The sequence below is a fragment of the Geotrypetes seraphini genome, chromosome 14 (genome assembly GCF_902459505.1).
Source record: "Geotrypetes seraphini chromosome 14, aGeoSer1.1, whole genome shotgun sequence".
NCBI classification, from domain to species: Eukaryota; Metazoa; Chordata; class Amphibia; order Gymnophiona; family Dermophiidae; genus Geotrypetes; species Geotrypetes seraphini.
In genome coordinates this window covers 26,382,637-26,397,917 of record NC_047097.1, presented here as the reverse complement: position 1 = coordinate 26,397,917, position 15,281 = coordinate 26,382,637, and the positions used below count along the sequence as shown (strand labels likewise).

At 42.7% G+C, this 15,281-nt stretch overlaps 1 protein-coding gene across 3 annotated transcripts in view; it reads left to right on the top strand.

Annotated features, from left to right (window-relative positions):
* The window catches only part of IL16 (interleukin 16), a 93,080-nt gene that overhangs the window by 51,322 nt on the left and 26,477 nt on the right, over positions 1–15,281 (top strand). For all 3 annotated transcript variants that reach the window (XM_033920192.1, XM_033920193.1, XM_033920191.1), the window contains 6 exons: positions 403–476; positions 1,253–1,469; positions 3,374–3,491; positions 3,594–3,726; positions 5,527–5,614; positions 6,660–7,141. In XM_033920192.1, the coding sequence (XP_033776083.1) occupies positions 403–476; positions 1,253–1,469; positions 3,374–3,491; positions 3,594–3,726; positions 5,527–5,614; positions 6,660–7,141 (1,112 nt within the window). The remainder of the gene's footprint in view (positions 1–402; positions 477–1,252; positions 1,470–3,373; positions 3,492–3,593; positions 3,727–5,526; positions 5,615–6,659; positions 7,142–15,281) is intronic.

Below are 15,281 nucleotides of genomic sequence, written 5' to 3'. Positions count from 1 at the left end.
CAGACCCAGTTGGCTTCTACCCCTTGAGTAATACTGCAGACCCTCTGGCCATGACTCCCCATTTCCTCATTATCAAGTCCCAAAGGACCAAGGAATGCACCCAACCCCCCTCACCCACTGGGATGATTTTCCACTCAATGCCATCCAATGCCATCCATAAGTGAGGAAAGAACATGGTATCTTCCTTCCCCCATCCCCCCCGTGTGCCAATCATAATGGAGCCAGCTGACCTCCTGCATGTCCACTGGGCTTAACATTGTGTTTTCTGTTACAAGACCCGGAAGGCAAAAGTCTGGGTCTAACATTTACTAATTCACAACAGAATGCTCTGATAGACAATGCAGTGCTTTAAACATTGTTTTCACCTCATTGATTTTTACATGTTCTATTGATTCTTTGCAGGTGATGAGATTCTGGAGCTGAATGGGGAGTCTATGTATGGCTTAACTCATTATGAAGCTTTACAAAAGTTTAAGGTCATTGTTGGCTCTTCACCTTACTTCTTATCTCTTCCCCCCTCCGTTTCCCAGTCTTTTAAATTGTGTACTCCAGCTGGCCTATCCAGGTAGCTCATGTATTTTTCCAGTACAGAGGGATAGGGTTATCAGATTTTCTGTTCGGAAAATCCAGATCCCTTAGACCAGTGGTTCCCAAACCTGTCCTGGAGGACCCCCAGGCCGGTCGGGTTTTCAGGTTAGCCCTAATGAATATGCAAGAGAGAGATTTGCATATAATGGAAGTGACAGATATGCAAATCTGCTCCATGCATATTCATTAGGTGCGATCCTGAAAACCCGATTGGCCTGGTGGTCCTCCAAGACAGGGTTGGGAACCATTGCCTTAGACCCACCCCCCAGGCCCTCCCTAGCCACGCCACCTACTGCCTGCTTACGTGCGTGATGTCATCGCATTGCCCTCCTGCCCGACGACAATTTTGAGGAAGGCTTTTCAAAACCCGGACAAAGAGCCGGGTTTTGAAAAGCCGTCCGGACCTCCGGACATGTCCTCATAAGGAAATCCGGATGTCTGGTAACCCTAGAGAGGGAGAAATTTCTTCTGTCATGAACCACTGTGGCAGGCAAGGCTACCTTTCCTCCCTTTCTGCACTTCATCATGAGTTCTTACAGGCTTGAGTCAGCTGCTTTTCAATGCTATGTGCTGGCCCAAGGGGTCTAGTCTCAACTAGTTTATGTTTAATTATAAAAATGCTCTTCTGTGCTGCTGCATACTGACTCTCTTTTCCTCCTTCTAGCAAGCAAAAAAAGGCCTTCTTATGCTGACCCTCCGGACAGGCCTCAGTCCTCCCAACTCTCCGTTAGGCTATTTCCCTTCCCAGCTGAGCCGCTCCCTGAGCTCCAGCACTTGTGCAATGAAGGAAAACTGCTCTTTCACCTCGGAGAACGCTGCATTTTTATTAAGCTCTGCTAAGCCCAATGACAGGATCCTAATGGAAGTTTCTTTGAACAAGGGTAAGAGCCCAGTGCTAGGACACAGATGAACAGTTTTAGTGATTTAGTGATATGTTCTCATCGACTGGGAGATTTAATGTAACATTTCAGTCTAACCAGCTCAAAGGTCAGCTAAGCTGAACTGCTTCCTCAAGGGTGTGCAATAATGGAAGAGAGTGTGAAAAGTCCTTTAAGTGTTTTCACACTGACAAAAGAGGTTTTGACCTCCTACAGCTCGTCAAAAAAAAGTATCACTCTCTTTTCTTTTATTTGTATTTATTAACCTTTGTGAGATCAGATACTATGGTTGTCTTTTGCATTTCTATGCTCATCTTTTGCACCACAGTGTTTGTGGACTTGTGGTCAACGTTCCTTCCAAACTGTATGGGAGTCTACCATCTGCAATCCTACCAGTGAGGAGTGGTGTTTTAGGACTGGGCTTTCAATAGCAAGGGACAAGACCCATAGAAATGGGCAACAGGCCAGTATTTTGGCCCAAACAGCATCATCAATTCATAGCTTTGGACCAGGGCTGGAGACTGGTGTGTTGGTCTTTCCAGCCAAAAGGATGTTCTGCCGCCCTTGAAGTAGGTTACTCAGGACTTCCAGGATACTTCATTGTCCCTGGGTATGCTATTCATTGAAATATTATTATACGAGTTATCATGCATACTCAGAAAAGGCAGGCCAGCTCAAGAGATTATGGTGTCCCGGCCCATGCCCTGCCTCCAGCCAGTTCCCTCCTCTAGCAAGATGCGACTTCGTAGGCAAGCGTCAGTGTCAAGCAGTAGCATCCGAGGAGGGAGGAAGGAAGTGCTGCACTTCTCTCCTCTGAAGCTGATGCTGGCCCTGCCCCCTCCTGGCATCTGACCTATGAAGTCACACCCTGGTGGGAAAGGGCAGCAGCCTCAGAAGAGGGAGGGACCCACTGCTTGCCCTGGATCGGTAGCATGGAATGTTGCTACTCCTTGGGTTTTGGCCAGGTACTAGGGACTGTGAGAACGGGCTAGTGGGCTTGATGGACCACTAGTCTGACCCAGTAAGGCTATTCTTATGTTCTTTAACGCTGGCACACTGGTTCATTGCCTCACCTGGTCCATAGGTTAAGAAGGTCTTGATAGTAAGTATCTTAAAAATCTAACTGGCTCGGCTCCCATAAGCAGTTTTGAGATGCCCTACCTTATTCTTCCAGAATCTTCTAATTATTGGCCATTGAGGTGCCAATTTTTTAAAAAGATTACCCATTGGGGCGCTAGTAGGAGTCTAAGAACATAAACATCGCCATATTGGGACAAACCAAAGGTCCATCAAACCCAGTATCCTGTTTCCAACAGTGGCCAATCTAGGTTACAAGTACCTACCAAGATCCCAAAAGAGTAAAAAAGTATACCAGCGTAACAGGTCAGATACATGCCTATATTTTAGGTATGAGTACTTACACCAGCCATAGATCTGATGCTAATGTTCACACCTAAATATAGCAGATTATAAATTACACGTGTAACTGTGGGAGCTCCATCCATATTATGCCCCTGTAAACCCCCACCTTTCACTGCTGTACTACTTGGGTTATGTTCATAGTAATAGAATAATGCACAAGATGTTTACGTAGCATTTATATATTAGGTGGGTAAATGTCGATATTCTATAATTTACGCACTTCTATGGTGCCTAAGTGCCCTCTTTATAGAATTGTCCCTCATGTGTTGCCATTGTGTGGCATCTATAATTCCCTTTCCTCTCCAGAGGCAGTGAATCCTGCCTTCTTTCACGGTGTCAGTCTGGCCCTCGTTCTGATAAAGCTGGAAGACAAAAAGACAGGAGGAGACTCCTGGATAACAGCAACAACCAAAGAATGATTATAATCAAAAACATAATTCAGGAAACTGTCAAAGGTCTTACTCGCTCTATCTGGATTTTTTCAGAGGCTGGTGTGGGTCTAGGAATAGGCTTGTGCAGCATTCCCTACTGCAGAGGAATTGCTGGGATATTTATCCATACTCTCTCACCGGGTTCTGTGGCTCACATGGACGGAAGACTCAGGTATTGTGTATTGCCACCATCAATAGGAGAGGGTGAGGCCAAGCATGAGGGCAGGGGCAGAATGCAAATCCCGTTTCATCCAACTTGTATACATTTTGTCAGGTACGGAGATGAAATCATGGAAATCAATGAGGCATCGGTCCAGAATATGAGCCTTAACGAGGTGTATGCCATCCTAAGTCACTGCACTCCTGGTCCTGTTCAAATCATTATCAGCAGACATCCAGATCCACAGGTAAAAATAAAATGAATCTATCAAGTGCAATGTTGTCATAAGGGATGCAGGCACCCGGGGTGGTGGCACCCTCCTTCCACTCCCCGTGTCCTCCTCTCCACACCCCTACTCCTTCTGCGCCCTCCCAACTCCTTCCTACTCAGATATTCGCTATCCATAGTACTCCAATTCAAATGGAAGTTCTAAAGAAATACTCAGTTACTCATTACCCATTGAACCCCAATCTGTAACTTTCCCCTCTTCACTATTGTATTATATTTAGACTCATTGTACGATACTGTATTAGACTTATGTATGGTGTTGTCTTTAGACTTATTGGATTGTATTATATTTAGACTCGTATTATATTGTACTGTGTTGTATACACTCATTGTATTGTATTGTATTGTATTGTATTGTTTTGTCTTGTATTGTATGTTGACTTATTGTATTGTATTGTGACCTTGTTATTCGCTGAATGTCCAGCCTTCTTACAGTGTGAACCGCCTAGAAGTCACCTGACTATGGCGGTATAGAAAAATAAAGTTATTATTATTATTCCTGCCCTCCCATTCCATACTTGTGCTCTCCCTCCCCCCCCCTGTACCTCTTAATCTTCGCCTAAGTTTCAAGTTTATTAAAAGTTTGTTGTACACGCAATATCAAATACTTCAATGAGTATGACAATTTAAAATTGGGAGACAAAATAAAACAAATTTGTACATACAAACGTACAATGTACGTACACGAGTAATCAGTGATACAAAAGGGAAGAGGATGAACTACAATCTTTGAGAAAAGTACATTTAAGGAAAAAACATCATCAGGAGGACAATGAACAATGTTTTAAAAATCTGGCTAAGCCTAAAAAGAGGATAGAGGAGGTTGTGACATAAGATCTGGTTAAAATTAGGTATTTGTGCCTGGGATTGATGATAGAAGAATTATCCTATCTATGATTCAAATGTGTCTTTGTACAGGTGGCATTTTAATGTGCTTTTAAATTTTTCTAATGAGGTTTCTCCACGTAGATAGATTGGTAAGTTGTTCCAAAGCTGGGGTGCTATGACTGAAAAAATTGTAGCTCTTCTGGTACCTATTATTTTTAGAGAAGGGATAGTCAGCAAATGCTGTTCCGTTGATCTAAGTGTCCTGGCTGGAGAGTGTGGGATCAAGAAACGATCTAGAAATATTGGTGCGTTGGATTTTGAAGATTGTCAGTGCAATTTTATAGATTATTCTGTGCGAAATTGGTAACCAGTGTGCTTTTTGTAGAAGAGGTGTGACATGATCATATTTTTTGGAGTTAGTAATCATTTTTATTGCTGTATTTTGTATAATTCGTAGCCTTCTTATTTCTTTCTGAGTTATGCCATGATACAATGTGTTGCAGTAATCCAGCCTAGAAATAACCAAAAAATGAATTAGAATGTTAAGAGCTTCTGGTTTTAAGACTTTGGATAAAGATCTAATGAGATGTAACTTATAGAAACCGTTTTTAACTACGGAACTAAGCTGATCATAAAACTGTAGATGTAAGACTGGAAAAATGTCAATTATCTCTTGTGGAAGGAGGAAAGCCTCAGATCATGTGTCCATTTTCACATGCCACTGGCCATTCAGCTAATGTGGACAACAATTTCAACCACTGGCCATCCTCTACCACCCTTAATTAATGTGCAAAAATCATGCTGTGAAAAACTTGCATTGGTGATATATAAATAATATCAAAAGGGTAAAAACCACTTATCTTGCTAATGCCAGGCAACTTGTTTTAGACTCATTCTGATTCGTTTTTGGATCTCTCTGTGTGTTCTCCAGGTTTCTGAGCAACAGCTGAAAGAAGCCGTGGCCCAAGCCACCGAAAGCAGTAGATTTGGAAAGGAGCAACATCAATGGAGTATCGAAGGTAACAAAAGGGAAGGATTTTCTAAATTATCCTAGGATATACCGTGCCCTGAGTGATCCCTGTTTTCAAATTTCCATCCGAATTTAGAGCCCGTGAAGATAGAAAGCAGATTGACACTGTTAACAATGAAATCTTTTCTCCAACTGGCAAGCTTCATTTCCAATTGGAATGGGTCACTTTGCAAATGGCCTGAATTCAGGGAATGATAACTCCCTTTGGACGGGTGCTGAAATTCTTTTAGCACTCATCTAAGTCTGTCTCATGTCTTTTGATATAGTACAAAGATCTAGTATGCTGAGAATGGTTGAAAAGGCCTTATGCATTTGCTACCTGCTCAGTGGGTCAAGCAAGGGGTTAAACAAAAATCTAAACCCAGTCCTGCTAAATCTTAAGTCACCTTGGGCTTTATGAATCATCTGTTCACTAAGGATTCTGTCTCGTGATAGTTTCTGAAAACTCTCAGGTGTTCACATTCACAAAAGTTTGAATGAATGGAGGCCTGTAATTGAACTTGATTTGAAAGGAAGCTCTGGAACGAGAAGGCATAAGATGAAGTCAAGAAGTGATAGGCTCAGGAGTAATCTAAGGAAATACTTTTTTACAGAAAAGGTGGTGGATGCGTGGAACAGTCTCCCGGTAGAGGTGGTGGAGACAGATTCTGTGTCTGATTTCAAGAAAGCCTGGGATAGTCAGTGGGATCTCTTAGAGCAGGGGTGTCAAAGTCCCTCCTTGAGGGCCGCAATCTAGTTGGGTTTTCAGGATTTCCCCAATGAATATGCATGATATCTATTTGCATGCATTGCTTTCATTGTATGCTAATAGATCTCATGCATATTCATTGGGGAAATTCTGAAAACCCGACGATTGTGGCGTTCGAGGAGGGACTTTGACACCCCTGTCTTAGAGAGAGGAAGAGCTAATGGTTACTGCAGTTGGGCAGAATGGATGGCCCATTTGGCCTTTATCTACCATTATGTTTCTATGAATGGGTATTTTTCATAAAGATACTGTATTTTAAAGATACTTATTCCTGCTCCAAATACAGGTATTAGACGGTTAGACAGCTGCTGGCATGGAAGGTGTGAAAGCTGTGCCATAAGGAATGCTGCCGCCTTGTACAGAACACCAAAGGCAATGACTCGTTCCAGCAGTGAGAGCGGTTCCAACCTCCGATCTTCATACAGTAAAGCTGCCCCTTACCAACTCTCTGGTTTGACCTCAAGGGTTCGTAGTGTCGATGTACCAGTTACCAGACAGCCGGATTTGCTGCTTTCATGCTCCCGAAACAGTTTGGAGACTCATTCCCCCGTGGGCAATGAAGCAGGCCGTTTAACCCAGAATCTCACAATACCTGATGGAGATATGGCAGGCATAGTTGTTAAAAAATCTAAGGTATCAAAACCAAAACCACCACCCAGGAAGTATTTTAAAGAAGACTCAAGAGACAATGAGCCATGTAGCGTTCATGTTAGAGCAGCAGACACGACTTCACCAGAGGAGCAAAAGCTTTCTACCATAAGTATTCAGGTAAGAGCAATCTGACAGAACAATAGGAAAAAACACTCAATCAATGGGGCACTTTAAGTAAGAGAAAGCTTCATTTTCTTTAGCCAGCTGTAATGTAACATATGCTTAAATTTTACCAACAATCTGACATGACAAATGGATGCATTTACTGCCTCTTTTACAAAGCTGTGCTAGCGGCTGCGCTGCACTAATGGCTCCGAAGCCCATAGAGATTTAAAGGGCTTCAGGGCTGTTGCCACATGACAGCCGCTAGCGTGGCTTTGTAAAAGAGGCCGTTAGGAGTGAATCATGAGCACATGTAACGCTCATAACACAAGGCAACAAAAATTTTTTTTCGGAATCATCACGCCACTGCATGCATGTTGGGGGGAGGGGAGAGTGGAGAAGAGGGGGAGGGGGAGCGCCACTGCCCCTGGGGCCTCCCATCCTTGCTACGCCACTGCATGCATAGATTGTAAAATATACTCATCTATGCGCATAATTGAATAATGTAGGTGTGGCCTTGTACACTAGCTCAAGAGCACGTGTAACTGTCGTTGCCTGCAAGATAAGTGCACTTTCTGCTCCATCTTCTAGTATTTTAGAAAGATACATAGGCACCTATGTATCTTTATAATATATGAGTGTCTAAGTAGGCCTTGCTTGCCCTTAAACCAGTGGTTCCCAAACCTGTCCTGGAGGACCCCCCAGAAAGTCAGGTTTTCAAGATATCCCTAATGAATATGCATGAGAGAGATTTGCATACCTGTCACTTCCATTATATGCAAATCTCTCTCATGCATATTCATTAGGGATATCTTGAAAACCTCACTGGCTGGGGGTCCCCCAGGGCAGGTTTGGGAACCACTGCCTTAAACCATAGCCAGAAGAATGGAGTGGGTCAATGAGGCCTTGGCCCTAATGCTATTTTGCCTAACATGACATCAGTAATTAGAAGGAACGGCACTGGAAATTGTTTCCAAGTTTCCAGATGTATTTGTCATTTGATTATACCACCCATCTCTTTGTTTACTCCAGCCGAAAAGACATTCTACTACCCCCTGCCTTAAAAGAGGTGCTCTGTTGCCCTCACTGTGTGTTAAATGCGAAAAAAAAACAAAGTGTCGTAACCCCCTGATTCTATAAAGGCCACCCAAATTTGGGTGCACAGGGAAGATGCGCGCACATATTAATTAGTTGATAAACTGTTAACAATCAATTATCGATGTTAATTGGCTCATGCATGATTTGCTCTTTGCGTTATTCTATAACGCTGTGTGCCAAAGTGTCTCATTCGCAACTCCAAAGGGCATGGCCATAGAAGGGGCGTGGGCGGGTCAGAGGCGTTCTAAAACTTTAGATGCAGTGTTATAGAATATTGGGATTGCGCTAGCATTCTATAGCTTAAGTATGCAAGCTATAGAATGAGGGGGATAGGGCACAGTTCATTTGCATATCAAATATCGGGGTCTATTTATCAACAGAATGAACGCTAATGTGTCGTCGTAGACGCTATTGTTTGGTTCCTTCTTATTCTGTTTTGTTGTTCTGCTCTACGCTGTTCACGTGGTACCAAAGCTTCTTTTGTTTTTCCATCAGTTAAGGGCTGCAGGTATAAAAGATACCATGACAGAACTCTCTCTTTCCAGGTTGCATTATGGGATAAAGATTCCAAACGGCTGTTATCGAAGTCTATCTCTTATCTTCATTATAGAAAACAATTGAAAACGCTCTTGTTTTCAAAGTTTTTCGGCTCTTAAAAACGAATTTGTCTGTTATTTCGAACTATGTATTAGAGCGAATGTTTTGTAAACCGCATTGAACTCTTTGGTAATTGTGGTCTACAAATAAATTCTTATGCGAGAGGAGCTGTTCACCAAAAATGCACAATGAGACATGTTAACGTGTGTTATAGCTCTTATAATTTTGATAAATATTTTAAGAGTTCCTTGATCTTAAAGCAAAATACTAATATAACACTAAGCATTACATGCTTGAGTTTTTACAAATTGATAACACACAGAGTTAACATGCATTCTGTAATCCACGTTGAGCCAGGTTCTGTGGCGTACCTAGGGTATGTGACACCCATCATTTTTTGATGGGCGTACCTAGGGTATGTGACACCTCCCAGACCCGTGTGTGTATATATATGTGTGTTTGTGTGTGTGTGTGTATATATATATATATATATATATATATATATATATATATATATATATATATATATATATAAATAAAAAACAGACTCACTTATAACAGAACCTCACCTATAGTGGACGGGGTTTGTTGGTCCCGGCCAAGCGCCATGATAAACATAAAGAAAATCATCGGATATAGCAGACTCGCATATAACGGACTTTCGGATATACTGGACAACTATTTTGGCCCCCAGAGCTGCTTTTAGCTGTAGTTTTATTTGGCTATAATGGACACGCAGGCTCCGCCTACAAGGCACGTGGCATGCCGGTGATATAGTCTCAAAATGCAGGCCAGAAAAAAAAAAATGACCAAGTATTTTTCTTTCCAGTACAGTGTTCTCGTTTGCAATCATTTCGTGCCCTACCAATGTTTTGCTGAGTTTTGTTCTTGATGTTGCTGATATGCTTTTGCAGTGACTGTTGTTAATTGATTGTAGGTTGTTTCAAGTTGACCTAAATAAAGTTTAAAAAAAATGCAACTCTGGATATAACGGACTCTGGATATAACGGACCGTTTTTCCAGGTCCCTTGAAGTCCGTTATAACGAGATTATACTGTAATGTATACAGTATATATACAGTATGTGTGTGTATATATATATATATATATATATATATATGTGTGTGTGTGTGTGTGTGTGTGTGTGTATATATATATATCCTCAAAATGTAATTTTGTAGCTTTTAGAGACTCCAACACAGGTTGGCGCAGGCACATTGAAGCAACATGAGGATGTGGTTGAGTTGAAGAGGAAATGGTTATTGGTACAGGCTCTCTGCACAATTCAGAAACGGTTCATATCAAATGGCACAGAAGCATCATGCAAAAACGTGTTAATCTGATCTGTATAAAAACCTGCATTACGCTTTTCCAGACGGCAGTGGCCTGACTGAAGATACTGGCAGAAATCTGTAAAGGTGCAACCAAACTGTCCTACCACGTAGATTATCAACTGGGAATGAGCAGATCGCAAAAAAAGCTTGTAATACCCACTTGCTAAAGTAGCCAGGCTGTCAGAATGTTGTATCATTGCATTTGCAGACAGACCATTCAGGCCCCCCCTGCTCCAGAAATCAGATGTCAATAAAAGAATAATAGGAGGTAGAGACCTTGATCCAATAGGATTTAAATAGGAATTTTGGAGGAATGTATAAAATCCAATTTCAAGGGAGGCAGTCAGGCTATAAAGAATGAAAAAAGAATGTGGAGAAGCTGTGAGTGAGGAATGGAACCCACGAAGAGCTTAGCTGGGGTGGGGGGATGGTGAGGAGGGGCGGCCAGTCTGTTATTCAGCTGTTCCTTGGAGCCTGAAAGAAAATGCTGAATTGTTTCTGTTTTATATCAAACAGTTCAAAGAAGTCGGTCTGTTCCACAGTTGTCCCTCTGAGGCCCAGACTGACCTACAGGCTAACGTCTGATGATGGGGAAACTGGATCCCAGACCTTAGCGAAGAGCAAAGATCGAAGCTGCTGCCAGGCACAAACAAAACCCAATAAACATAAGAATAGCCTTACTAGGTCAGACCAATGGTCCGTCAAACCCAGTAGGCCGTTCTCACGGTGGCCAATCCAGGTCCCTAGTACCTGGCCAAAACCCAAAGAGTAGCAACATTCCAGAATCCCAAAAAGTAACAAGAGTCTAGAACCCCAAAGAGTATCAAGATTCCATGCAAGATCTCAACGAATAGTAAGATTCCGGAACCCCAAAGAGTAGCAACATTCCATACTACCGATCCAGGGCAAGCAGTGGCTTCCCCCATGTCTGTCTCAATAAGAGACTATGGACTTTTCCTCCAGGAACTTGTCTAAACCTTTATTAAAGCCAATAAAATCTGTAGAATCCAATTGGGGACGAGTTGAAGGATGGAAAATTTGTTGTTCACATTTTCTTATCTTCTTCATACTAATTAAATACTGGACATTTTATTTTGATGGCATTGTGGTCTCAAATATGACGGGCTGCTGAAAAGTTCTCCGCCCAACCAACAAAGTTGGGCCAGCCTCAACTTTGTTGGTTGGGCGGAGAACTTTTCAGCGGCCCCTCATACTCTCCTTGCACCTGATATTTTTCTGTCATTACCCCTTTACTATTGTCTTAGCAAGCTCTTTAACTAGTAGGGGAACCCTTTATGGTCTGTGTACCTAAGGACATAAGAATAGCCTTAGACCAATGGTCCATCTAGCCCAGTATCCCGTCTTCGCGGAGGCCAATCTAAGTCACAAGTACCTGGCAAAAACCCATGTTTAATGGAAAGAGGGAAGGCGAATCTTGTAGGCCACAGACATTAAATTGATTATGGACCCACCTCTGTGGACTCTGAGCCCTGACTATTAAAGAGGACGCTAAACTAATAAAACTGTTTTTCCTCTATTGATTGGTCTGAAGGGATGTCACTAGCTCCCAGTTGAATAAAGAATTCAATTCAGTTTCTTAACAATGATTTTTAAGGTCTTGTTTAATCATCTGACTCCATATGCGCCAACTCGTTCTTTGAGATCAATTCATTTAGGGCCCCTTTTACAAAGCCGTGGTAAATGCACTGAAGCCCATAGGAACTGATAGGGCTTCATTCACCGCAGCTGCATTGCTACCGCGGCTTTGTAAAAGGTGCCCTTAAACTTAACGGATGACTTCATCTTGATCGAGCTTTCCTAGAACAAGGCTGCAACTCAACGGGACTCTCTGTGGCCTAATTTACGAGCAGATTTGACCTACTTTGTTTTCCGTGCCAAGAGATTTATTCGGGCGCCTATGCATAACGAGATCTGTTTGTTTTCTGAAGTTAATTTGGTGTTATATATGCATGTGCCATTGTAGATGTTAATTGGCCCGTCTAGGATGAGATGAACAAATGTAAACCCGTGCTTTTTTATGGAATTGTAATTCATTTTACATCCTTCCTTAGCCTTCTGCCTTTTTTTGAGCACTTGGTCATTGTCGTACATCTCTTATGTCTTCCTTGTAAACTGCCTTCATGTTAACTACTAACTATAAACCAAAGCCTAAATGTAAACATCCCCTTCTGGAGACATTATGCTAAATGCGAGCCTCAGATGTGCCCGAGACGTTCTTGCATATGTGTTTTGGAGTCGTGGGAGATTTACTGGAGAATAGTTGGGTTCTGCATAGTGTACATTACGGGTCATTAGCATAACCATTTCAGATATTTAAATAACCCTGTTTAAGTATTCAAGCTGTCGTTGTAAAATATGGCTTGGCCCCCTTTCGCACTATTTAAGAGCCCTTAACTCTGCCACTGCAGCATAATAGCATCAAGATTGCAGCGACTGTATTTTACGGTGACAGTAAAGATCCCCGTAGATAATCTGAAGGCAGACTTCTATCAATGTTGCCTTCAATGTTAACCTTTTCTTAGACAAACCATAAGAAAGCTCTACCAAACCTACAACAAACTATAGCAGTAGCTGCCAGCCCAGTCCTTGGGGTTCACTCAGCTAGTTGGGTTTTCAGAATATCCACAAGCAATATACGTGAGATGGATTTGCAAGCACTGCCTCTTTTCTTTGCAAAATCTATCTCGTGCATATTCACTCTGGATGTTCTGAAAGCCTGGCTAAGTGTGCCCTGAGAACCAGAAATTAAAGGCCTATGTCTTCAACGCCATAGTCAACCTGGGAAATGACCCTTGAGCCTTCAAATCGCCTTGTTACCTCAACGACGCTATGCATACTGGTATCCATCCGACCTTGAACAATGTGTTACCCCCTCCTTCTACCTCGCAGCACCCCTCCTAAAATAAAATGCCAAATTGTTCATCTCTTCTTGTCTTGTACCTCTCAATCCATATTGTAATGTAACTTCTGTAGCATCTTTATACTGCACTATATTGTATCTCCTCAAATTGGACTGTAAGTCGCCTTGTGCCAATTTAGGCATAGTAAGGCCCAAATTCGATTAGAATAAACTATGGTGAAATATGAGGAAAAAATGCAGTGTTCTTGCCAGGGTCAAAAGGATTCTGTTAAACAAGAAACAGAAGCCAAAAACCATCGGAGAAGCTTAAAGCATCGGAGAAACCCCCCCCCCCCCAAGCCTGGTCCCCTTTTACTTGTTCTTCTAAATGCACATAGGGAATGCATTAAAGGGGCAATTACTGTCTATAATGCCATTTTATCATGTGACAATATACTCACATAAACCACTGGATTTTTACAGGATGGGCCACGGAAAAGTTGCCCGCCTCCGGCATTAGTATGAGAAGATGAACGGGCAAGTGGATTGTTTATATTCATTTACCCACAAGTTACAACAGATGGTGAAGCTGGTCCCCGTTACACGTCTACGCACCTTTGGGCACGTCGGATCATGTTGGCTGATACCGCTTGCACCTCTTCAACAGTGATGCTGCGGATAGCGTCTGGGAGGTTTTCCTTGAGTTCGTCCACGGTGTGAATACAACGTTTAGCTGCTGGTTTTGTCAGCGAAGGCCTTAATCGATCCGCTTCGCACATTGCCTTCCACAATCGCTATTCACCAACTTTCTAGCCCCGGTATTGGAGGCAGGCTACTTTTCCATGGCCCACCCTGTATACACGGCACGCAAATGTCCATGCACAAAATTGCACACACAACACAATTGGCTTTAAATGGCAATAAATGAGGAGAGAATTCATCAAAGCACTAGCACGCACTAATCAGCGTATTCTAATGTGGTCAGAACATAAGAAATGCCTTCACCGGATCAGACCGAGGTCCATCTAGTCCGGCGATCCACACACGCGTGTGCTAAATTTGTCAGACGTGATGTAAAGTTATGAAAGCTTAATTCCAATATAAAGGTTCTTCCTTCTGTGGCCAAAGGATTCACTCGGCTGAGACGAAAAACGTGCTTAGTGGCAATGGGTGGAAATTTCTAGGTAAAGTTTCCATGTAGACATATGGTTACCTATGCTGGGAAAGAATTACGTATTCTTTAAACCATCACAATTGGAAGACTTTATTTTTCATGTATCGCGCAATGGTGCGCCCGCACCTGGAGTACTGTGTTCAATACTGGTCACCATACCTCAAGAAGGACATGGCGGTACTCGAGGGAGTGCAGAGGAGGGCAACTAAACTAATAAATGGTATGGAAAATTTTTCATACGCTGACAGGTTAAAAATGCTGGGGCTGTTCTCCCTGGAGAAGAGGAGACTTAGAGGGGACATGATAGAAACCTTCAAAATCCTTAAGGGCATAGAGAGAGTAAATAAGGACAGATTCTTCAAACTGAGGGGAGCCACAAGCACTAGGGGTCACTCGGAGAAATTGAAAGGGGACAGGTTTAGAACAAATGCTAGAAAATTCTTTTTTACGCAGAGGGTGGTGGACACATGGAACGCGCTTCCGGAGGAAGTGATAGGCCAGAACTCTGTACAGGGGTTCAAGAAGGGTTTGGATAGGTTCCTGGAGGATAAAGGGATAGAGGGGTACAGATAGAACTTGAGGTAGGTTATAGAAGTGGTCAGAAACCACTTCACAGGTCGCAGACCTGATGGGCCGCCGCGGGAGCGGACCGCTGGGCGAGATGGACCTCGGTCTGACCCAGTGGAGGCAACTTCTTATGTTCTTATGATTCACATCTAAGCAATGGATTTGTGCTCTCAAATGATCTGCAGAATGGGAAGTTGGGCTTTTGACAATAGATCCCCCATCCTCCCTTCTTCACCAGTTACCCTTCCCCTCAAAGCCCAAGCTTGTCAACTGCTTCCCTAACTGCATATATACTGAAACGGCACTATATCCTATCTGTACAGCATCCCAAATTGTATATCCACTGGAATAGCCCAATCCTCCTTGCCGTATCCCATTCCCTAAACTATTCTACACCATTCTTCTTGTAACTCCTCTGGAAATGTTCTTCTTCTTGTAACTCTTCTGGAAAAGTCCAGAAGTCTCTTTGTAATCATCCTGGAAATGTCCAGATGTCTCTTTTGTAATCCGCCCAGAACTGCAAGGT